The sequence below is a fragment of the Ceratotherium simum genome, chromosome 17 (genome assembly GCF_057802395.1).
Source record: "Ceratotherium simum simum isolate JZ-2026a chromosome 17, ASM5780239v1, whole genome shotgun sequence".
In the NCBI taxonomy this organism is placed as follows: Eukaryota; Metazoa; Chordata; class Mammalia; order Perissodactyla; family Rhinocerotidae; genus Ceratotherium; species Ceratotherium simum.
Window position 1 is genome coordinate 21762021 of NC_141916.1, and position 24983 is coordinate 21787003.

The following is a 24983-nucleotide window of genomic DNA, read 5'->3' on the forward strand; positions in this document are numbered from 1 at the left end:
CTCCAGAGTCAGATAGTTTGGAACAGAGAGCAGTCAGCGCCTTGCTTACAAGATGTGCAGAAATGGGAGAGACTTTGGGGAATTGTCTTCCAACAACGACATAGTAATATGATATAGTGGAATATGGTGTAGGAGTTCCCACCCCACCCAACAAACACATTGAACAACACATTGAAACAAACATATTGAAACTTATACTGGAAGAATATCAGTGTGAAGAGGTACAAATTATTAGACTGCCTAGGAAGTTCACATGGTCCAGCTCTAGTCTGGAACAGCACAGGTCTGGTCTCCTCACGGGAATGAACCAAATGAAAAGGTCTATACATGGAGAAGGAAATAGGACAAAGGACACAAAGATAAGTTCTTTTTCCTCTTTATTCAGAGACAGACATATTATGTATTTCATAATTCAGAGGGAAGCATAAGACTGGAAACTACTTAAAAGTAGTTGGAAAAATCTTAGCCTAAAGGCAATCTAAGAGTTCAAAGTGCAGTTATGGAGAGATCATTTTTTTTCCTCTTTCAGCATAGATGGCTTTTTCTTTCTTCTGGCTATATCTAGTAGTTTCTTGTCCTTATATTAAAGGACTTGAATTGGGAGGTAAAGAAAGTTACCAGATTTGAGATGAATGGAACTTGAATCATTTTGAATTTATACATCAAATTGATTGAAATATGTATACTTTTAAAGTGTGTAATTCAGCTATTAACTTCAATTTCTAAATTCTAAGCAATTTTTCCTTTTCCTAGAACTGGTACATTTGATTACAGTCTTCTATGTAATAATCATTTTCTTAATCACTTTTACTAACTGGCAGCCTAATGCTATTTTAGCAGATAAAGTTGATATAATACTATTAACTAATCTGCAGACCTTATTCAGATTCCTCCAATTGTCCTCTTTCTGGTCCAAAATCCAATCCAGGTCCATTGTGTATAGTTTTTATGTTTCCTGAGTCTCCTCCAATCTGGAACAATTCCTCAGTTTTTCTTTATTTTCCATCACCTTGATATTTTAAAGAGTCTTTCAGTTTGAGTTGGTGTGATGTTATCTCATGATTAAGAGAGATTGTGTATTCTTGGCAAGAAGACTGCAGAAGTGATATTATGCCCTTCTCAGTGCAGCATATCAGGAGGTACACGGTGTCAATATGTTGGTGATGTTGACTTTGATCAGTTGGTTCAGGTGGTGTCTGCCAGGTTTCTCCACTGTAAAGTTATGATTTTTCCCATTGTAACTAATAAATGTCTTGGGGGAAGATACTTTGAGACTACACAAATATCGCAAATATTGTACTTCTCATCATAGTTTTGCCCACTAATTTTGGTATCTGTCAATCTTACTAGCCTACTGTAGTTATTACTATGTATTTTGGTGTTTATCAAAGAGTGTTTTTCTATTTCCATCATTCTTTCAACATTTATTAATTGGAATTCTACTGTAAAGGAGAACTGAATAATTTATTCAACTATTTACTTATATTAGTACAAACTTATGGATATTTATTTTAGTTATTTTCTTGCTCAACTTGTCCCGTATTTGGCCCTTGGAAGCTCCTTCAAATTGGCTCCTATATTTTTTTGACACACCTCCATCATATTTTTTTAGCACTTCCTTATTTTCTGACACCACAAAATCGTCCAGGCTCATCTTATGCTTTCCTTCTCCAGCCCTGGAATTAGCCATTTTGCCAAGAATTCCTGGCTCCTTTTACTGGAGAATGATTAGAAACCAAGATCTGTTGGTTGCCAGGTGTTCTCATCATTACTGGGGTGTCATTGTTTTCAGGCTTTTTCAGCAAACTAGGAAATATATGTACGTATACACACACATGCATGCACATATCTATCTATTTGTCTGCCTATCTATCTATCTATCTATCTATCTATCTAAACCATGTTCACATTGGTATCTCTGATTCCAATCCAGTGTGGTCCATTGTAGTCTCCCCTCTTCCCTTATTTGTAACTTCTTTCTCCTTTATTGAGATATCTGGCTGTCATTAGCCACAATCTATTTACTTATTTACACAATCCTATAATGCACATAAAGTAGTTTCAGAGTTGCTAACCTATACCTCTGTGAAAAACAAATTTAACAATTCAAAATAAAACATTTCTGTATAGTTCATTTTGTTTTTAGCCTTGCAGTTTGTGATGGTTAATTTTATGTATCAACTTGACTGGGATAGGGTGCCCAGATATTTGGCTAAACATTATTTCTAGGTGTGTCTATGAGGATGTTTCTGGATGAGATTAACATTTGAATCAGTAGACCTAGTAAAGCAGATTGCCTTCCCCAATGTGGAGACCAAATGGAATCCATTGATGGTTTGAATAGAATAAAAGGCTGAGTAAGAAAGAATTCTTTCTCTCTGTCTGACTGTCTTCAAGCTGAAATACTGGTCTTCTCCTGCCTTCAGACTTAGATTCAGACTAGAACTTACACCATTGGCTCTCCTGATTCTTAGGCCTTTGGACGTAGACTGGAACTACAGTAGTCCTCCCTTATCTGTGGGGGATACGTTCCAAGACCCCCAGTGGATGGCTGAAACCACGGATAGTACCGAACCTATATATACTATGTTTTTTCCTATATATGCATATCTGAGGTATGACAGCAAAACTAGCACGAATTTCTTTTTCCTTCTTCATAATTTCATGGATAGAAGATTCTTTCTTACCATAGATCTTAGCAACCTCAGCATACAACTTTTTTTCTTTCCTTAAGCCTAGAACTTTCACCTTTTTATTTAAAGGAAGCACTTACGCTTTTCTTTGGCCTATCTGAATTGCCAGTATCATTACTCCTGTGCTTTGGGGCCATTAATAAGTAAAATAAAGCTTACTTGAGCACGAGCACTGCGATACTCTGACAGTGGATCTGATAACCTAAATGGCTACTAAGTGACTAATGGATGGGTAGCATAAACAGTGTGGATACGCTGGACAAAGGGATGATTCATATCCCAGGGGGGACGGAATGGGATGCCACGCTACTCAGAATGATGCGCAATTTAAAACTTATGAATTGTTTATTTCTGGAATTTTCCATATAATATTTTTGGACTGTGGTTAACAGAAAACAAAACCGTGGATAAAGGAGAACTACTATACGATTGGCTTTCTTGGGTATCCAACTTGTCAACTGCAGATCCTGGGACTTCTCAGCTTCCATAACTATGTGAGCTCATTCCTTATAATAAATCATAGATAGACTATATGATATATATATATTTATATATATATATTTTTATCTATATCTCTCTCTCACTGGTTCTGTTTCTCTGGAGAACCAAGACTACTAATACATAGTATATAGTCAAAATACTATTTTCCAAAATTACTTAGGTTAATGTTTTTCTTCTGTACTCCCTTCATTGTGGTCATGTTGTTCATTTGTAATTATCCATTTGTTACCATTTATATTACTTTAAAAAACTGTCAGATCATATCTGTACAAAACCCTCCAGGACTTTCCATCTTACACTAAGTCATATTGAAGTCCTTCCATGGTCTAAGGCCTGCATGATCTGGCCTTCTTAATGCCTCTCTGACCTCCTCTCCCTATCAAGCAACCCCTTGCTCACCCTAGTCCAGTCACACGGCCCTCCTTACTGTTCCTCTAACATCCCACACACACTCCCACCTTTGTGACTTTGTACTTGCTCGTCCCTCTGCTTGCAATGCTCTCTGCCAGATATCAGCATGGGTGAGCTTCAGGCTTCTGTTCAAGAGGCACCTTGTGTGTTTGTTTCTTTGTCTGTCTTATTTACAAGAATGTAAGTTCCATGAGAACTTTGTTCCGTTCCCTGCTGTACTCCCTGACATAGAACAGTCCCTGGAACTTAGTAGGAGTGCATATATATTTGTTGTTGAATGTGTGTTGAATTAACCTTCTTCATATTTCATTAAGAAAATATCTTTGATGTTTTAGATGTCAATAATAAGTGTCAGCTGATAACAAATTGCCAGCATAAGGACTGACAATCTGTATTTCTGCTTCGAATGCACATTGCAGTACCTGTGCAAGAACCATATGTGATTCAGTCTTATTCATTAGAATGTTTGCCTTCAATATACTCCTCCACATCTCTTCTAATAGCTGCCTGGCCTTATATAAAGGAAATATGTTTTTTTCCTCCTAAATTCTCTACAATGAACATGGATTATTTTTATAAACAGAAAAAAAAAACACAAAAGCTATTAAAACAACAAGCTCATCTATGACAGTGTAAGTCCTCATCCTAGAATTATTGTGATCCCCTTCCTCACTCCTCATTCTTCTGAGGAATCTTTCATTCTGACAGGCTCCAGAATCAACTTTTAAAGCATCTGTCTGAAAAAATGACCATGAAGCACATTTGCCCCTACAGATAGGCCATCTACTATTGTATACACCAGACTACAAAACGACAGTTATCCCAAATCATTTAACAGGAGAGGCAGAATAGGGAAATAATAACAGATAGCAGAAAGTGTGAGGTAACTATTATGCTAGTTCTCAGGGAACTTGACAAAGGGAGAGAGAAGTGCAAAGAAAAGGGAATTCAGCTCTAATAGGGGGTGAGGATGTCAATGTCTCTTCCTGCGTTTAAATACAATGAAGGGAGAGGGGTAGCTTTGGAAGGGAAGCACTTAACATAAGTGAAATGTACTGTCAGTCCTAGGTCAGAATGTTTGGAAGCCAGATACCAAATACCAAATTATGGAAGCAATTGAGTGATGTCTCAACTGAGAAATATTAGCTAGGAAGTTGTTTCCACCAGTTCCACAGATTTAGTTCTGTAAATTGATAAGACTGGGAATAGCCAAAGGGATGGTTAGATTAATGGAATCTTCCATAGAGGTTCACTGGGGAAGATTCTCGGCAACCCCATTTCCTGAGGAAATGTTACCAAACCTGAAAGTAGGTGGACAATGGAAAATAAAATTGGAGAGGGGAAGAGAAAAAGAGGACAGAAAGTCTTAATTTTGTAAAATCTCATGGGAAAGACATTTAAGGGTGAGAAATGTTGAAAATAGCCGTGGCCCCTCTGGTAACAGAGAGATGCCCCGATTTAAGGGCCTCTAGTCAGCAGCACCAGAATCTGGCCAATGGGGTGGGTAGGCACATCTTAATTAATGATGAAGAAATCTCTGCAACAAAGGGTATGTTTCCTTCCTAAAGTAGAGGGCTTTCCTTTATGGAGAACATCTGAACAAAAAGTGGGAGAATAAAGCTTATATGAGCATCAAACATGGCTCTTTAGATCTTTGATTTTTCTCTTAAGAATCAATGAACTCCAGGAAACTGAGGCAACACAAATGCACCCTGCAATCCCCCACGAGGACTAGGGGTTCCAGAAGCTGTGGAGACACTTCTGTTGTGCTATCCTACTTGTGAATTTGCTGAGTGGACACCTTCGGTTGCCTACCCAATAGCAATTCCCTACTTACTCTCTTCTAACCGACCCTGAATTTGTTCTAGTATCCATACCTTTCCAAGAAGCCATGGGCTTTAGAGAATGCTGGTCCCATTCTCAGTCCCAGATGTTGGAGTTTGATTATATTAACCCAATGGAGAAAATTTCATTCTTTGCCAGTGATTGGCTTAGAAAGAAGCAGTTCTGGCCAGCGGGACATGAAGGGAGGCTGCTAGGAAAGGCTTCTGGGAAAGGTTTCTTAGCTCTTTAAAAGAGACACAAAGAAAAGTCCTATTTTTGTGCATATCATGGAATGTGAAGATGTCACGCCTGGACCTGCTGCAGACATTTTTTAACCATGAGGGAGTAAACCAACATGCTCAGAATGGAAGAGCAGAAGAAAGAACTTGGGTTCTTGATGATGCTGTCAAGGTACTGAATTCAACAGCCCTGGGGCTGTACTACCTTGCGACTTCTTTTTATGTGAGATAATAAATCCATCAGTTGTTGCAGCCATTATGAGTTTACTGTTGTGTGAGTCCTACCTGTTTCATTTTATTACTCTTATAATGAAATTTTGAGTCTGCCAGCAATAGAACCCTTACTGATGAGTAGATTATTGAGTGACAGTAAGGCCTCTCTCTCTTTCACTCTGTGGGGGTTCGCCCAGAGTGGGGAGAATGCTACACTCTCAGACTGCCAAAGATCCAAAGTAGAGACATGGAGCTCCCATCACAGCTAGGAACAGAGGCAGACTTTCCAGGTTCTGGCAACCCTCTGCAATAGCTGAAAATGCCCATTGGCTCAGAGGATTGATGCGCGGACCAAATTTAGAAATTGGTTCTTAGGCTCATATTTGGGCTGGGTCTGCCTCTGAGTTACCTCTTGCCATGCTCTGATATCTTCAGGATGCCCAGACACTACACCTCTGCTGTACAGTAAAGGATTGGCTCAGCAGACTTGGGGTGCTCAAACCTTGCACATTCTAAAGACAGGACTGGTCTTAACCAGCCCCTGCAATATCCTTCCCAATGAGAGTGTCTTTGCATACCTGAGATCTTGGGCCATGCCAGATAATTTATGCTAACAATGTGATTTATGGTGAGCATCTGTATTGTTTGCCTGGAGCTCTGGGCCACGCTTTACCAATTTGACCTCTGGAGGCCTGGAGACTGAGTAGTTAAGGTCAGTCACTCAGGTGCTCTGTGCCTATGTGACTGATCCCCAAGGACAACCCTGGACACCAAGGCTCAGGTGAGCTCCCTGGTTGGCAATAATACTTTGCACATGTTATCACACATTTTACTGGGAGAATTAAGAGCTGTCTGTACAACAACACTGGGAGAGGACAATTGGAAGCTTGTGTCTGGTCTCTCCTGGACTCTGCCCTATGCACCTTTGCTTTTATTGATTTTAATTTGTATCCTTTCACTGTAATAAACTATTATTATGTGTTTAACAGCTTTTCTGAGTTCTGTGAGTCCTTCTAGAGCATCATTGAACCTGAGAGTGGTTTTGGGGGTCTCCAACACTCCCATTACACAGAAACCTACAATTTCTGTTGGCATCTCTTATATTCTTTCTAGAGTCACATATCAAGTCAATATTATACTTGGTTAATTGGTCCACTGGAAAGAGCACTGGACATGGAAGACTTGGATCCTGTCTATGGCATGGTAGTGGTGGGGCATTGGGGAAGTCACATGTCTTCCCTAATCTGTCCTGTTTTGCCAAAAGGGATAGTATCTGATCTGTCGACTACAACGGGTTGTTGTGTGGAGCACATCAGATAATGTATGTGATTACCGCTTTGAAAATTGTATGGAGTTTGAATTATTACATGTTATATATACTTTTAATACTTGATGCAAAAGTGGAATATTAATAGCTGACATTGCTGAATTTGTGCCAGGTACTTGACATGTACTGGCTCATTTAATCGCCATGCTATCATTGGCTTCATGCTATATCTAACACCAAGAAACTTTGTGAGGAGGAAATTAAACAACCTTCCCAAGGCTCTACAACCTGTAAAGAGCAAAACCAGGACTCAAACTGTAGTCTTCTGATTGCTGCGTCAAGAGATCCACTATTTTACAATGTAATTCCTTTCAAGTACCTCCAGCAAATTCAGTCTCTTAAGTATGAAATACTTTCAAGATGTGTAGTCTGTCATCTGAAAGTACCAAGAATGTCTTAGAAACAATCCCTAGATCAAGGCCACTTTAAGAAATACACCAGGGGCTGGCCTGGTGGTATAGTGGTTAAGTTCATGCACTCTGCTTTGGTGGCCTGGGGTTCATGGGTTCGGATCCCCGGCACGGACCTATGCACTGCTTATCAAGCCATGCTGGGGTGGCATCCCACATATAAAGTAGAGGAAGATGGGCACAGATGTTAGCCCAGGGCCAATCTTCCTCAGCAAAAAGAGGAGGATTGGCAAGGGATGTTAGCTCAGGGCTGATCTTCCTCACCAAAAAAAAGAAATACACCAGCGTTACCCGAGAAGATTCTGTTTCCTCTTGTTTTGGGTCAGGATACTCAGCAAGTAAACATATCTTGGCACATTTTGAGACACACGAGTCAACAACACTACAAGAGGAGGGAGATTCATGGTCCTTGCTCCCTTTCTCCATTTATCTAGTGTATTTTGGGTAGATCTTCTTTTTTGCATACAACTGCCACAATCATGACTAGGGGAAAAATCTCTTATGGCATCTGAAAAATATGTGAAGCATTTTCCACTGTCTTCTGAGATAACCAAAATCTCAGTCGTGAAGCATATCTTTAGTATTTCAATCTTGGTTGTGTTTTCTATGTGGGTCAAGATGGAGACAGTATATCATTTCATTTCACTGATTAAATGAGGAGAGAGGTTTTGGGTACAGATATATTAATACATAAAACAGAGTTGAAAGCGACAACACATTTTGCTGTCCCTGACAAGTTGATACACATTTCTTGGCAGCCCAAGAGGCCAGGGGCATAAGAGACTTGATAATATAGGTCAAGAGTCCTTGGGCTTTCAAACCTACGTTTTAACCAGCATTATAAATAAATGAATCTTAAAACTCTGTACTTATTTAAAATGTATTATGGATTTTCTTTGGAATCTGTGCTTTGCTGCATTATACATTTATGATGTTGTAAGGTATTAGATTTCAATGATTATGATGATATAGCAGGAGGAAATGGTGTTCTTTCTCAGAAAACATCAATGCATTATTGAAAATCTGGATTATTCCATGAGCAAAATTCCTTATTAGTATGCAGTAACATAGGCAAGGTGGTCTTTTAATCCTGTGAGCTTGTTCAAAAGGAAACGATTAGAAATGGGATGTTTCTTTTCTTTTCAAGCCGAGGTTTTGGAACACCTTGGCAGGATAATTTTGACCAGCTTTGTTGTAACAAGAGTAGTAACTTCGATACACATATATACCACACACACATATGCTACCCCACATCTATTCCCCTTCTGCCCCAAACACATATGCATACACTACACACCATAAACACACACCACACACATACACACCATACTACATACACGTACACCACACACAGCATATCACACACTCACTACATATACCATACCACACACATACATTCCCTCTCCACCAAGCACAAATAAATACACTACATACACACCACACCACACACACCATAGCACACTCACACATATACTTCTCACATCAAACGCACACACATATACACACATCACACCACACCACACACATACACATATCACACACACACACCACACAAACACAAGACTTTACCACACACGCCTTGCACACGCCATACCACACACACATTCCTTCTCACACCAGGCGCACGTACACTCCCCTTCCCCACCCTCCACAAACACGCTCTGGCCATTGGCTACCTCCCGACCCTAACTTCCAACCCTCTCTCCCTTGTTTACTGTACTTCAGCTTGTTTACTGAACCTCCTTGCCATTTCTGGAACACGCCAAACACTTTCCTGTCTTTGCACTTGCAGTTCTCTCTGCTGAATTTCTCTTTCCCTGCATATGCACATGGCTTACCCCACTTTCCTCAGAAAGCCCTTCCCTCACCCCCAATCCAGGGAAGCATGCAGGTCACTCACTTTGCGTGTTGTCTGCCTCTCCCCATTGCTCTCCAGACTGGCCTTAGTTATCTATACCCTGAATCCCAACCACAAGATACGAACAGTCTTTAGAAATCATCTAATCTAGTTTCATATTCTCATTTTGCTGACAAAATGGAAACCTCAAAAGGAGAAGTTACTTGTCCAAGTTTACACAAATCATTCATTCATCCATTCAGCAAATATTTAGTCAGCTTCTTTGTGCCAGACACTATCCTAGGTACTAGGTATCTGAGGGGTACAAAAAGGGCAAAGAAACTTAGGTCCTATTCAGGGAAATGGGTAATAAACAAATAAATATATAGTTGAATGTTAGGTGGCGATTAATGCTTAAATTAAAAAAAAAAAAAAAAGGAAAGCAGAGAGGAAAAAGGAGCCAGAAGTAAGAAAGAGCCAGGAATAGTTGAGAAACACTATCTCAAAGGCACATGGTGATATAGTCTGTTGGAAGTTCTCCAGATGTTAAAACATCTGTTCATTCAAATGGCAGCCAAGTAACTTATGAATGCAGAAGGTTTAGCAAGGGGTTCCTTTGGATTTGAAAAGGAGCCACAGCTTCTGAAGCTAGGCTCAAGACAAGGAGAGCATAAAAGACCCTTAGACAGTATAATGAATTTCACTGTAGCAGTAACTGCAGTGAAGATAATGGTGAAATCTGGACTGAATCCATTCAAAACATTGCACATAATGAACCATCGTACAGTTTAGATACTCTTGTTAATGTCAGCTTCTGATAGTGGTTAAGGCTGCCTTGAAATCCAGGAACACACAGAATCTTACGAGAAAATAATCAACAGTCTAAAAGTGGGAGCCAGGCTACTGAAAGTTGGGAAGTCATCAGTGGTCATGCACAAGGCAAGACCAAAATCAGACTACTCATCTAGGAATGTCCCATTCTATACTTAATCTGGAAAAATAAAAGTCCACTGGTGCCATCATGAGATGAGGACATGTGATATAAAGACTAAGAAAGGCAGACCAAGATCTGAAAAAAAAAGGAAGACCAAGAGGCAAAGAATCCTGAGAAAATAACCTACAAGAGCTCAGAGACTCTTTTTATCTCCTCATGCTTGAGGTTCTATCTAAGAGGCAGCCACCAAAAGGAAACCGCTGAGTGTGTGGGTGCGTGTACGTGTGTGTATAAAGAGATGAAAGAGCAGACATATTTTGGGGTAGTCCCTACATGTTTAGCGATATGTCCGGTCTATCATGTCTGGTACAATTAACCCGACTCTATCTTTTTAAGGAATGAATTTTCTTAGGAATTGTGCTACATGAACCTCCAGAATGAGGGCTGCTTCTCAGATCATCAGAACTGTTCACTGGCAATTTCTACAAAACAGGCCATATGCATTTAAATAATAAGGCCCTCTTCAGTGACAAGGTTGAGTGTTTCTGAATAAAGTTTCAGATCTCTAAAGTGGCTCAAACCTCTCAGCTTCAACATAAACATCTCTGCGAACAATGTAGATTTTGGGACTAGATAAACCTTGTAATTTTAGGCATTAAAAAGATACCTTTTTTGAAAGACCAAAAAATTTTGCCTAAATGTTTAGAAATTAGAATAGGAACATTTTAGAAACATTCTTATATAGAAAGCTATCTAATAGCATTCTTGTAGGTCTTACTTTGTATACCTTAAATATCTTATTTCCTGTAATAGAGAATTCATTTTTGCAAAGGACTGCTTTGGATTTATTGATGATTCCAATTCTAATCATTCCTATATTTGAAAACATATGTTGAACATGATAAATCAGAAGCTAAAATGTGCATATTTAATTGAAATATGTCATCAATTGTTTAAATATAAAGAAAATAAAATAAAATTAAGGCTATGTTTATACCTACTTCATGGGAAAATTTTATGTTAGATTTTGTAATTAGTACCACAATCTTTCTGACAAGTTGGAGAACAATCAGGAAACCAATGAGGCATTGATGAAAGTAATCTAGAGATACATTACTTTCCAACAATTACAGTAACTGAGAGTGCTATATGATTTGCAAAATGCTTTACCACGAGTTCTTTCAATTCACAAAACAACCTATTTGATACATAGAAAAATTATTATTTTCATTTTATAGATGAGAAAACTGAGACACAGAGAACCTGAGGGAGTTACCCAAGGTTACATGGCAGGGAAGTGACACGTACAAGTTTAGAATCCAATCTCCTGACCCTAATCGTGATGGCCTTGCTACAATATGCTCCTCTTGCTGTACTATGCCTTGTCTTCTAGTATAAGCTGATATCATATTAAAGAGTTGCTTAATACTATTTCACAGTGATGCTGAGATGCTCAAAATGGAACTTAACATTTGTCAGCAGCATCACTTAAAACTTGGACCATTCAGGATTCTGAAAGATGTTGAAGAGCTACATTTAAAAAATCAGCTCTTTGAAGTTCCGGTGTGTGTTTACTGCAGATTATAAAGGCGTGAATGTTTGGTAGCTTTCCCAACTCTGATGGATCAAATTTCCCTTGGGTACATCATGCTGCCTTCTTGCTGTTCACTTACCCTTTAAAGTAAGTGATAGTTTGGCTTTTGTCATCTCCTATATCTCATTTTTAAACAGAATCTGGCTGAAATCCTTTTTATAAGAGGGCTTAATAATTCCATCTGCTAAAATGAAGGGAAGATAATTTATTTTTGCCATTAGAAACTTTTGACAGATGGACAGGCTAATTTTCCTGATTTACAAAGAGCTCATTCAAATAAATTAAAAGGTGAGAAAACCACTAGAAAAATGGACAAAAGATGTGATCATGAATCTTATAGTACAAAAATACAAATGGCCAAAAAATATATGAAAGATGCTTATAATAAAAGAAATGAGTAGCAAAACAATAAGACACCTATCTATCAACTTGGAAAAAAGAAAGTTGGATAGTACTCAATCCTGGTAAAGATATAGGGGGAACAGGCTCTTATTCTACTGGTGGAAGTATAAATTTGAATACCCCTCTGGAGGGCAATTTGTCATTTTCTATAAAAATTTTAATTGCATATATCCTTTAAAGGAGCAATAACATTGGACGGATCTTACTATATGGATATATTGATGGAAGTTCACCTAGATCTACGAACATGAAACTCCATCAATTACAGCATTATTTGTAATGGCAAAAAACCATAAACAACCAATTCCTCTCAGTAGGGAATTGGTGAAACAAAAGAAAGATAAATCCATAGATGCAAATACTGGTGCCTAAAAGATAATGTAAATTTGTATATGGAATTATTTTCAATATTTAGTCATAAGTTAAAAAACAAGTAAAGAGGTGTTTATAGTATGATCTCTATTCTACAGATTAAAAAAGAAGAAAAATAAATTGAAAAATACACACGAACACATATACATGCACACATGCACATACGTATCCTTTTGTGTCATGAATGAATCACAGGACTCTATTAAATAGTAGTTACCTTTGAGGTGAACGATTGGACAGGAAGGAATCAGTTTAGGAGGGGAGAGGTGGCTTGTAATATCCATTTTGTATGTTTTTCCCTGTTTGAATTTTCTACTTTCTAACCAGATACACGTGGTATTTTCTGTTTGTTTTAAGTGTTAATAAAGGATGTCTTCTCTACATTTCACTGAATTGGGAAAAAAAAAAGGAAAATAAGGGAGGGATCCTATATTGATAAGGAAAACAAACACATACATAGTCCTATCTACAAAGCAAATTCACAATATATCCTATCTTAATCTAATAAAGTTCTTGCATTTTCTAAATCTCCTCTTTATTCTCCTTTGTGGCACAAAGTGCCCATCATATTATAGAATATGTCCCTGAGCTCCTGAAGATGCTGTCACATCTGGATTGACTATTCACATCTTGAAGCAGACAGGGATCTCGCTCGCTGGAAATCGTATCTTAAAAGTCACCAGTAGGATTTCCTTTCTCTCTCTTGCCCTGGCAAGTGAGATACTCTCTGCTGTGAGGCATCTTATGCTTGTACTGTGATATCATCTTCAAGGAGTGATGATGTACTTCATATGCAACAGGATTTTGAGTGTGAACGCTGATCTGTGACAGACTCTTTCCTTGACCAAACTCTAGTCAGGCTCCTCTGAGCCCTCATCTGGACACCTCACCTTTGTCCTATAAAAACTGCAGAGTCTCAGCACGAATGATTTCATCCACTCCCACCCTGCTTGAAGAAATACCAGCACAGTTTCTAGGAGCTCAAGCCTGCATTCCTGGGACAACTCCAGCCCCTCTTCCAGTACCTACCTGAAAAATCTCAGTGCTTCCAGGAGAATTCACTGTTTGTTCCAGGCCCAGACGTGGTGATAGGCAGACAGGCCCCTGAACCCCCTCTTCAAGCAGAGACTTTAGACAGCTTGCAATTATAAATCCTTTCTCTGCCCATTGAGATGAAAATCTACCACCCAAAATGGTTTTCCTGGGGACCTGAGCATCTTTGAAATGCAAACACTCAGGGAGGGAACTCTCCCCGACTTCTGTGGGAGGATCAGGGCCTAACTTGGTAGGAGCCTTCCTTTAACTTGCACCTCTGCCTCCTGTCATAAAGATGGGGGACGTTTGTTTCTCTTCCAGATACGCACCGATTAACAAACCCAGTGATCCAGTCACATGGACCAACCCCCTTTAACACCCTCCACTGCCTTACCCTTAGCCCACCCCAGCCTTGGAAAAGTCTCCTGCCCCTTGTTTTGGCAAAGTTGAGTCAGTTCATTGAATTATTGCAGTAGTTTATTAGTGAATAAAATCTCTCCTCACCACTTGAACTAGTATCTGGCTTTGTTTAACAACAGGTCTCAGTGACTACCAGGTTATCAGGCCTGAACCTAGAACTCCCACAGTCATTCTTCCAAATCCCACTGGCATGACGTGCCCCTCCTCCCACCAGTCCACTCTCATAATTAAACCTAAGCCATTCTTATTGAACTGAAAGTTACGTAACTGCTTTTGGTCCAGTCACCTACCATTTTGTTTCTGTTGTTTCAGGGCCCCATACAAGGGATGCCACGTCAGGGCACCCATCAGAGAAAGTCCTTTAGGACAGGGATAGAGTCTTTCTTCTCTTAGCACGGTACCTGCTACAGAAATCACAGACCTGGAGGTACTTGGAAAGTGTGTTTGCTGATGTCATGTTGCCTTATTTAGTTTAGCTTAGCAAGGACTGAATTCCAAAACGTGTTGTGCAGATTTATAAATATGTGAAAACAGTCAGCAAATAATATTTGTCTCAGTGATTTAAATTAACTTTGCGTTATTTTACAGAACTACGTGTAAAGACAATAATCCTCTAGAGGTTCCTTTATAAGAAAGGGGGGCAGTTGCTTTTTAAACTGTGTTTTTAAGCTTTAAATATAAAAAATTCTAAACTACCCATCAGTGTTACAGGATTAGCATATTGTCCTATTTCTTTCATTCTTTTCCCCCTGAATGTATATTTTTAATGATAATCTTTAACAAAAGGAGCTCCTAACTTGTAAATTCCACAGATGTTGAAGGTGCCTTAGCTGGGTGTCGACTCTCCTTTGGTAGTGATGCTTGAAGTGTTACTCAACTTGAAGAGGATGTTACTGACCAGCCTCAGGTCATGGTTTGGGTTTTATTCCAGTAACAGTGATGCATTTGGGCTGAGTCATGTGCAGTGTCCTCTCCAGTCTCCCTGCTAACTGATAGCACAGTTTCTGAGGTAGTTGCGTAGGGTTAAGAGTTTAGTTAGGGCCATCTGGAAATCGACTTACAACATAATACAATGAGTAAACTGACATTGTCAGATGAAGCCTGCCCCTTAGCCTAAGAACTTCACATAGACCATGCTGGTGTGATGGATTGTTTTCTTGATAATATAAAGATGGCATTTAAGCTTTGAACTATAAATCCAAGTGCAAGCCATTTAATTCCTCCATAGCATCAGAACATTTATACAGGGACGTTTATTTCAGAGGAAAATGTTTTACTAAAATTATATTAGGGCCTTATTTTAATTTGGATAAACTGGATCAAAGCTCCAGACTGCAGGCTTAAGTTCACATAGGAATAAAAATTAATCAGTGCAATGTTTTTATGGCGTGGTTATTTTTCTCCATAACTATGTTTATGCATATCCACTTAAATAAATGAAGGCTCCATCTCAGCTGACATGTTTAGAAGAAGTTCATATGCAAATAAGAGAGTTCAAGAAAAGGGAAGGGGCAGTTGACCATTTATTAATATGAGTACTGGCATCCAGCTATTGTTTCATTAAAAAACAAAAAGCATTGGAAAAATTGCATGCTTCCACTGTTGTTAGTTGTCCTTGATGCAAATGACTTTCCATGTGAAGTTCATTACTGCCCAAGACACCTACTTTCACCCCAACCTCCTTATTTTTTATGTAAATATGAAGCAGAACACGACAACAGTGTCGGGACAATCGGGACATTGGACAAAACTAGAAATGACTCATGGAGAAAAACCTTCCATACCCGTGTGGCCCCCTCCAACCTCCCTTCCCTTTCCCTTTCCCTCTCAGTGATGTTAACTGTGAGAATTCTCTGGTGTAATCCCAGCCAGGACTGATGAGGCAGAAGTAACAGTGTGCACATGTGGGTGTTCTGCCAGATGAGGAGCTGCAACCTTTTACACATTCACTCTAACAGGTTTCTAGGAAATAAGGCTAGTTGAATAATTTTTTGCTTAAACCAGAGATACACTAAGATTCTGAGAGGAAGCAAAGGAAGGCTGTTGCCTTGCATTGGTTAAAAAGGGCATTTGGGGAGCATTCTAAGAAGGATCCAGTGATATATATGCTCAACCTAAGGAGTGGAATGCTTAGAAGAGAGTCTCAGAGACTCTCTGCCGTGTCATCGAGTAACAATACCTTGACATTTTTATTGGATGAGTCACCTTTGAAGTGACAGGTACTGGGATGTTCCAAGTCACAGAATAAGAATATAGTTCCTCAATTATAAAAGTAGTTCAAATTTATAAATATCATCAAGATGCCTTCAGTTTAAAAAAACAAATGTGGGCCGGCCCGGTGGCTTAGCGGTTAAGCGCTCGCACTCTGCTACTGGCGGCCCAGGTTCGGATCCTGGGCGCGCACTGACGCACTGCTTCTCCGGCCATGCTGAGGCAGCATCCCACATATAGCAACTAGAAGGATGTGCAGCTATGGCATACAACTATCTACTGGGGCTTTGGGGAAAAAAAAAAAAGGAGGAGGATTGGCAATAGATGTTAGGTCAGATCCGGTCTTCCTCAGCAAAAAGAGGAGGATTAGCATGGATGTTAGCTCAGGGCTGATCTTCCTCACACACACACACACACACACACACACAAATTGCAAAAGTGAAAAAAGAAATTAAATAAATAAAAAAATAAAAAAAAATTTTCTTGGCAGATGACCATTCTATGCTAAAGCCTGAGCTAATGAATATGATTGTTATGATAAAATATAATGTATGCATTGATCTAACATATAAGTAATGTGTGTGATTGCTGTGATGCGTTTCAATTTATCATAAATAACTGTTAACGTAATTAGTAATTAATATAAATTTTCACCCTGATGTGGCAGTTCTGTATTTATAAACAAAACCAAACAAAACAGCTGTAATATTATGTTATTTTAACCCTTATGAATGTTTAATTTGCTAATTGGCATCAAAATATTTATCCTACTCATCAAATATATATTGACAGTCATAATTAACAGTTTCCCATGATAACATCCAAGACATAAAAACAATTGGGATGAAGAAAGTAGTATTGTTAAATAACCTTATTCTCTTTTCCTGTTTACCCTTCCCAGAAGCTTTTTACAGAAAACCGTGTAAAATACATTCAGTGACATTTTGCGTTTGATTGTATATTTTATTAACTCTTATTCTTTAAAAATGAAAGCCTCACTACTTAAAAAAAAAAAATCCAAACAAAAGTTTTTGTACTCCTATAACTCAGTAGGTCTCCATTCACTATTTGTCAATAGTGGAATCTTATCTTCAAGTGAAATTTTATTTGAGAATCCAATATGTAAAAGTAAATAATATGAAACTGATCTGTTGAAAAAGGGCATTGGGAGCTCAGAGTCCTACCTCCTAAGTTTCTCCTGTGGACTGAACTTAAAACTTCCTGCCATGCACACTTTGAAGACCACTGCTAGCCCATCATAAGGAAATTTGTTCTTCATTTGATAACAAGCAAGTCCAGTCAGTGTATACTATACTGTTGGAGATGGCTGTAATGTATAGACCAATTTCCATACTTGCCAGGTACATACAGGCCAATTTCCATACTTGCCCCCTGCTGGGATTCTTCAGAGTTCCTGTGAGACACGTGGTCCCTTCTCCATCCTTTCGTACCTTGTGATTCTGCTACCTCCGCCACAGGAGATTGGACTAGGGATGGGCATCTGATCTAAGGACAGCTATCCATAGGCTGTCCAATGACATTCAAATAACCTGGCATGAGAATTCTGCCCAAGGGGGCACTCCATTCTGGAAAGTCACTCTTTAACCTACCACTCTCGGTGGGAATTTGAAACTGAGATATACAGAAAGGAATGTAGCAGGGAGATATACAGAAAGAAGGCAGAAAGCAGAAGCTTTGAGGCAAAGAGAATTAGAGTTAGTTTGTTATGGTCAGAGCAGTGAAAGAAAAGGAGAGAGAGGTAAGTCCTAATGATGGCAGAGCACTGGAGAAGGAAGCAGCAGATGCCTGCTTCAGAGTTCCCTTGCCAGACCACTGGGACTCCCCACATGCTGCGAAGGAAATTCTGAGATGGCTTCCTGCACTTCCTCACTTTCCTGTGTAAAGGAAAAGGTAACCTACAAGGTTACCTATGCATTCTCTGTTGATTTCAATTTGAAAAAGCCTAACTAACCCCATTGCATAGTTTTCCTACTTTACCAAATATATGATTCTCCTCGGGAGATAATCATGTGAAACCAGGTTTAGACACCGGATTTGTCTCTATCTCAACACCAAGAATGTCAAACACATGGCATGTGCTCTTTCAGTTCCCACACCTGCACCCTCGGCAGACATCAGTAATTGAGCATGATCCGTTATGTTCCTGCTGAGACAGGAATCAATTTCAGAAACATTTTCAAATAGTTCACTAGGCAATTTACCAATCCATATTGTTGATGCAAGAGTTGAAATCTATTTACCTTCTACTTCAGTGAGTATTTCGAATGGGGTCATCTTTCCGTGCTTGTTAAGCAGAGTATTTGGGTAGGTCTATGGTTTTCAGTATTTCTCATTGTGTCTGAAGGCTTCAACTGAGGTACCTCAGAAGTTGCCTCTGTGGGAAGGAGGGTGAGGCTGAGCAATTGGAGTCTAGATGAAAGTGGAGTGGCTTCACTTTCATCTGCTATGTGTCTTGAAGTTCCCGGCAAAATTTTATTTGAGGAAAAGTCTCTGCAACTAAGAAAAAGATTTGAAATCACTAAATTATTATATTATCAGCAAGCGAACCACAATGTTCATACCAATGTATCATTTCATAGATTGATCTGGCTGAAACTGTCAACTGGCATAATCAGCCAACTATTTAAACTTCTCATTTCAAGATCTAAATCTGCAGAACAACATTTCTAAAGACTGTTTTCAGGTTTTTTATTAATGAAGTATGCTTTCATACGTGAATGATGCCAAGATCTTCTATATGGCATTCACAACTTTGTTCTCTTACTAAACATTAATGAAAGATAAAAAGGTATCAAGATGCAAAAAATGTACATCCACTCTATCAATAACTGATAGATCAAATGGACAGAAAATCAATAAGACTATAGATGACTTGAATATCACTAACAACTAATTTGATCTAATTGTCACTTATAGAACATTCACCCACCAACAGCAGAATACACATTCTTTTTAGGTACACATGGAACATTCACCAAGACAGACAATACGCTGAGCAATAAAACATGTTTAAATAAATTTTAAAGGATTTAAGTCATGCAAAGTATTTTCTCTTACCACAATGGAATTAAATTAGAAATCAATAACAGAAAGATAACTAGAAAGTCCCCAAATATTTCCAAACTAAATAACACACTTCTAAATAACCCATGAGTAATAAAGTAAACCAAAGGGAAATTAGAAAGTATTTTGCACTGAATGTAAATACAATCAAAACGTATCAAAATTTGTGGGATGCAGGGGGATTCAGCTGACACAGTTCTTAAAGGACAGTTTCGAGCACTAAAATGCCTATATTCAAAAAGAAGTTTCTGAAATCTTTGACTTCAGCTTCCATCTTAAGTATTAGAAAATAGAGAGGAAATAAAACCCAAAGCAAGCAGAAGAAATGAAATAATAAAGATCAGAGTGAAAATCAGTGAAATAGAAACAGAAAAATAACAAAGAAAATGAATGAAACCAAAAACTGCTTCTTTGAGAAAATTAATAAAAATTCTAGCCAGATCAATCAGGAAAAAAAAAGAGAAAGAGAGACTACACAAGTTACCAACATCAGGAATGAGAAAGGTCACAACACTACAGACTCAACAGATAGTAAAATGGTAATAAGAGAATGGTATGAAAAAATTTATGCCTATAAATTTGACAACTTAAGTGAAATGGATAAATTTTTTGAAAGACACAAACTATGAAAGCTGGTTCTACAAGAAACAAATAACCTAAATAATCTTATATCTATTAAAGAAATTGAATTTGAAGTTAAAACTTACCCACAAAGAAAACTCCGGGCCCAGAAGACTTCTCTGGTGAATCTTATCAAATATTTAAGGAAGAAATAAAACCAGTTATACAAAAATTCTTCAAGAGAATTGCAGGGAATAAATACTTCCCAACTCAGTCTAGCAGGCCAGCATTATCCTTATACCAAAAACAAAGACTTTTTAAGAAAAGAAATGTACACACCAATATCCTTCATAAAACTTAGTGCAAAAATTCTTAACAAAAGTTTAGCAAATTGAATCCAACATTACATAAATAGGATAATACATCATGACAAGTGGGATTTGTCCCAGGAATAAGAAGTTGCTCTAACATTAGAAAACCAATCAACATAATTCACCATATTAATAGACTAAAGTGAAAAATAGGTGATCATCTCAATAGATACAGAGAAAGCATTTGGAAAAATCCAACATACAGTCCTTATAAAAACTTACAGTAAACTAGGAATAGAAGGGAAAATTCTCAACCTAAAAAAAAGATTTTTACACAAACACTTACAGCTGATATCACACCTAATGATGAAAGACTGACTGAATGCTTTCCCTATAATATTGAAAATAAGGCAAGGATGTCAACTCTCACTGCTTCTATTCAACCTTGTACTAGAGGTTCAACAAATGCAATAAGAAAAGAAAAAGAAATGAAAAGCATTTTTGGAAAAGATTGGAAAGGAAAAATAAAACTGTCTTTATTGGCAGATGACATGATCGTCTATATAGAAAATCCTATAGAATCTATTAAAAAGCAACTATAACTATTTAGTGAGTTTAGCAAAGTTGTGGGATACAAGACTAAATGCAAAAGTCAACTGTGTTTCTACATACCAGGTATAAGCAATCAGAAATTGAAATAAAGATGCAATTCCATTTATAATAGTATCAAAAAATATGAACTACCTAGAGATAAATCTGATAAAAGATGTGTTAGATCTGTACTCTGTACACTGAAAACTACAAAACACTTCTGAGAAAAATTAAAGACCTAAATAGATGAAGAGATATACCATGTTTATGGATCAGAAGACTCAATATTAGTAAGATGTCAATTATCCTCAATTTCATCTACAGTGTCAACATAATCTCAATCAAATTCCAAGCAGGCTTTTTTTGTCAAAATTTACAAGCTGATTCTAAACTTCACATGGAAATGCAAAGGACCTAGAATTGCCAAAACAACTTAGAAAAGGAACAAAAGTGGAGGGCCAACACTTCCTGATATTAAGACATATTATAAAGCTACAGTAATCAAAACAGCATGGCATTGCCATCAAGATAGACAAATAGATCAATGGAACAGAATAATGAGTACGGAAAGTCCAGACCCACACATATATGGTCAATTGATTTTTGACAAAGGTACACAGGCAATTTACTAGAGAAAGGATAGTCTTTTCAACAAGTGGAAATGGGACAATTTACAATCCACATGCAAAGAAAGAGAACAAAAAAAGGACTTCATTCCATACTTTTCACAGCATACAAAAATTAACACAAAATGGATCATTGACCTAAATGTAAGACATAAAATTATAAAACTTCTAAATGATAACATAAGAGAAATTCTTTGTGATCTTGAGTTAGGCAAAGGTTTCTCATGTATCATACCAAAAACATGATCCATACAATAAAACCTGATGAGTTGGACATCACCAAAATCAAGAATATCAGCTATTTAAAAGACACTATTTTGTTCTGTTTGGCTGAAAAGTCAAGCCATGGACTAGGAGAAGATACTTGAAGATGATCTATCTGACAAAGGATCTGTATCCAGAATATATAAAGAACTCCCAAAACTCAATAAGAAAACAAACAATGCAGTAAAAAAAACGAGAAACAGATTTGGACAGACACATCACCAAAGATGACACACAGGTAGCAAATAAGAACATAAAAAGTTGCTTAATATCATTAGCTGTTAGCAAAATGCAAATCAAAATCACAGTGTAATATCACCACACTCTGTTGGAATACCTATTTAGAATATTTAAATATCACACTGTATTTAGAATATCTAAAATGAAAGACTGATCATAACAAGTATCAGTAAGCATGTAGAACAACTGGAACTCTCACACACTGCTGTCTGATTTCTTAAAAGGGTAAATATACACCTACCACGTGACCCAGCCATTCCACTCCTAGTTTTCTACCCAACAGAAATAAAAGCATATGTCTACACAAATATTTTTACATGAATGTTTATAGGAGCTTTATTTATAAATTATAATTATAAATTATTATAATACTATATTATATTATAATAGCTGAAAATTGGAAACAATGCAAATGTTCATTAACAGGTGAATGGATAATCACATTGTTATATCCATACAATGGAACAGTATTCAGCAATAAAAAGAATGAACTTTCAATACATAACACAACATGCATCAATCTCAAAATACTCATGTTGAGTGAAAATAACCAGACAAAAAGAGTGCATACTATATGATTCCATTATACAAAACTCTAGAAAATACCAACTAATATATGGTTGCAGAAAGCAGATCAAGGATTTCCTGGGGCTGGTGGTAAGGAGCAAGAAAGGATTAAAGCACACGGGAACTTTTTGGGGTGATGGATATGTTCATTATCTTGACTGTAGTGATAGCTTTATGGGTGTATACATATGGGAAAACTTATCAAGTTATACACTTTATGTACAGTTTATTGTATGTCATTATATATCAGTAAATTGTTACTGATTATACATCAATATTATATATTTTACATCAGTAACAGTGTTAAAAATGTATGTATAAAGATGTTCATTGCACTGTTATTTATAGTAGCCCAAAATGGAAACAACAAAATGTCTAACAGTAGGGGAATGGCTAAGTAAATAATGATGCATTCATAAAATATAATTATCAAACAGCCACTACAATATTTTTAGACGATACTCAATAACGTGGGAAAAAGGTCATGTTACAATGCAAATGTTAATAAAAACGAGAATTCAAGATTCTAGATTGGCATGATCTGATTTTGTTAATTAAAATACAATAGAAACAAAATGGGAAGAACAATGTCAGTTTAACATCTGTGATGCACTGGCTGTATCACCTGTGTTAAGAACAGGCATCTTAACATCTATGTTTAACTTTTGTTCTTGCTTTCTAAGATCCACCTAATTTTCACTTGAATATAAAACATATTAAGGAAGCAGAAAAGGAACTGTTACCAAAATTATCTGATATCCTGGTGAACTTACAGAATTCTGGGACATTGTTTTGTTGATTTTAATGAAAGTATATATCTTAAGGTCAAATAGAATCTTCAAACAGCAATATTTTTGCAGTGTCTGTTCTCCATAGATAATTGAGGTCATAAAAATTAAGTGTCTTTATTTGACCTCTGCATGGATAAAATCCAACTATTCCTGGGCAGACCTGGATACATATGAGGCTGTGTTCAAGCAATGCTGTTATACCCTATGGAATAATTCTTAGTGTTCAGAAACATCAAAACACTTTTTTACTTAATAAAAGTTACAGAAAAATTTTTTTGACCACTAATTGTAACTAACTATGGATGTCTTTAACGTGAGTGCTATCAAAGGTAGCATCTTATTTTGTGGGAAACCGACAAGCTCTGTATTGATAAAATAACTTAGACTATGATGTAACTGGGTAATTATCCTAGAAAGTAGGATTTCTCAATCAGCAAATGTTAAATTCTTCATTCTAATCTAATAACCTTATTTTCTGCTCTGCTTCTCATTCGATGATATGATTCCCATGAAACTCAGATGTTCCCCACTCTGATGAGAAAATAGCAAAAAAAAAAACGGGCATATGGTATTTGTTTTTGATTTAAGGGGTCATAATCTTCAGGAGGTCAGTGACTAATTCTTCTGTGACTTCCCAAAAATGGACAGGACATTGCATTGCTCCTAATAAATCTTTAGTCATTGAACAGGTTTTTGACACGATTTGCACTGTACAGCCAAGCTCTACAAATGGGAGCAAGATAAACTTGTCAATCACTTAGCCTGCAAGCGCCAAGGACTGTACCCATCTCCAAGTTTTCATTTTCCAGATTTGAGGGACTTAACGACAGCCTACAGAGAAGCTGCTCGATGCCTTGGGGAAAATGTTTATTTTCTAAAGAAGAATGGTAGAGGTTGACAGGAGAGGCTGGAAGGAGAGAGGAACCATCAATCTAGTTTTCCATGCTATATACCTTGACAACAATATTAAGCAGCTGCAAGGTGTTTAATGACTTTCTTTTACGGAGGACACAAGGAAAGCATTTGTTTTTCACACTTAACAAAATATGGTTTGAGCAATTACGATGTAAGTCACACCCTGACAAAGTGAAACACCAAGTTCTGGAACCAAGTGTGTGTGACTGGCTTTCTGCCCATCTTCAGGGAAACATCACGTTGCCTTCAATTACAAGTGAAGCACATTTCCTGTGGTTGTAAACACCGAAGTCAGTGGCAAATCTGCCACAGTGCTTAAAAAAAATGAGGGCCAGAGTGAATCACTAGATTGTGCATATTCCTCCAATAGAAGGTTTATTAGGCCAAGTGATGAAGGCCAAATTAAAAATAATAGTGATGAGAAACATATAAAATGATAACTATATATGAAATGTGTCCATGTTATTATTCCAATTAATGTTTTTATAACTTCATGAGGATTGAAGTATAATTATACCCATTTTAAAGATCAAGAAAGGGAAGCTGAGAGCATCTTTTTTTTTTCTGAGGAAGACTCACCCTGAGCTAACATCTGTACTAACCTTCCTCT

General features: G+C 37.5%; 1 protein-coding gene across 1 annotated transcript in view; it reads right to left on the reverse strand.

Moving 5' to 3' along the window:
• Positions 1-17082: 17082 nt before the first annotated feature.
• LOC147914749 (uncharacterized) overlaps positions 17083-24983 on the reverse strand; it is a 50371-nt gene continuing 42470 nt past the window's right edge. Inside the window, exon 4 of the mRNA XM_087442511.1 lies at positions 17083-18940. Coding sequence (XP_087298637.1) covers positions 18715-18940 — 226 coding nt within the window. The 3' untranslated portion in view covers positions 17083-18714. The remainder of the gene's footprint in view (positions 18941-24983) is intronic.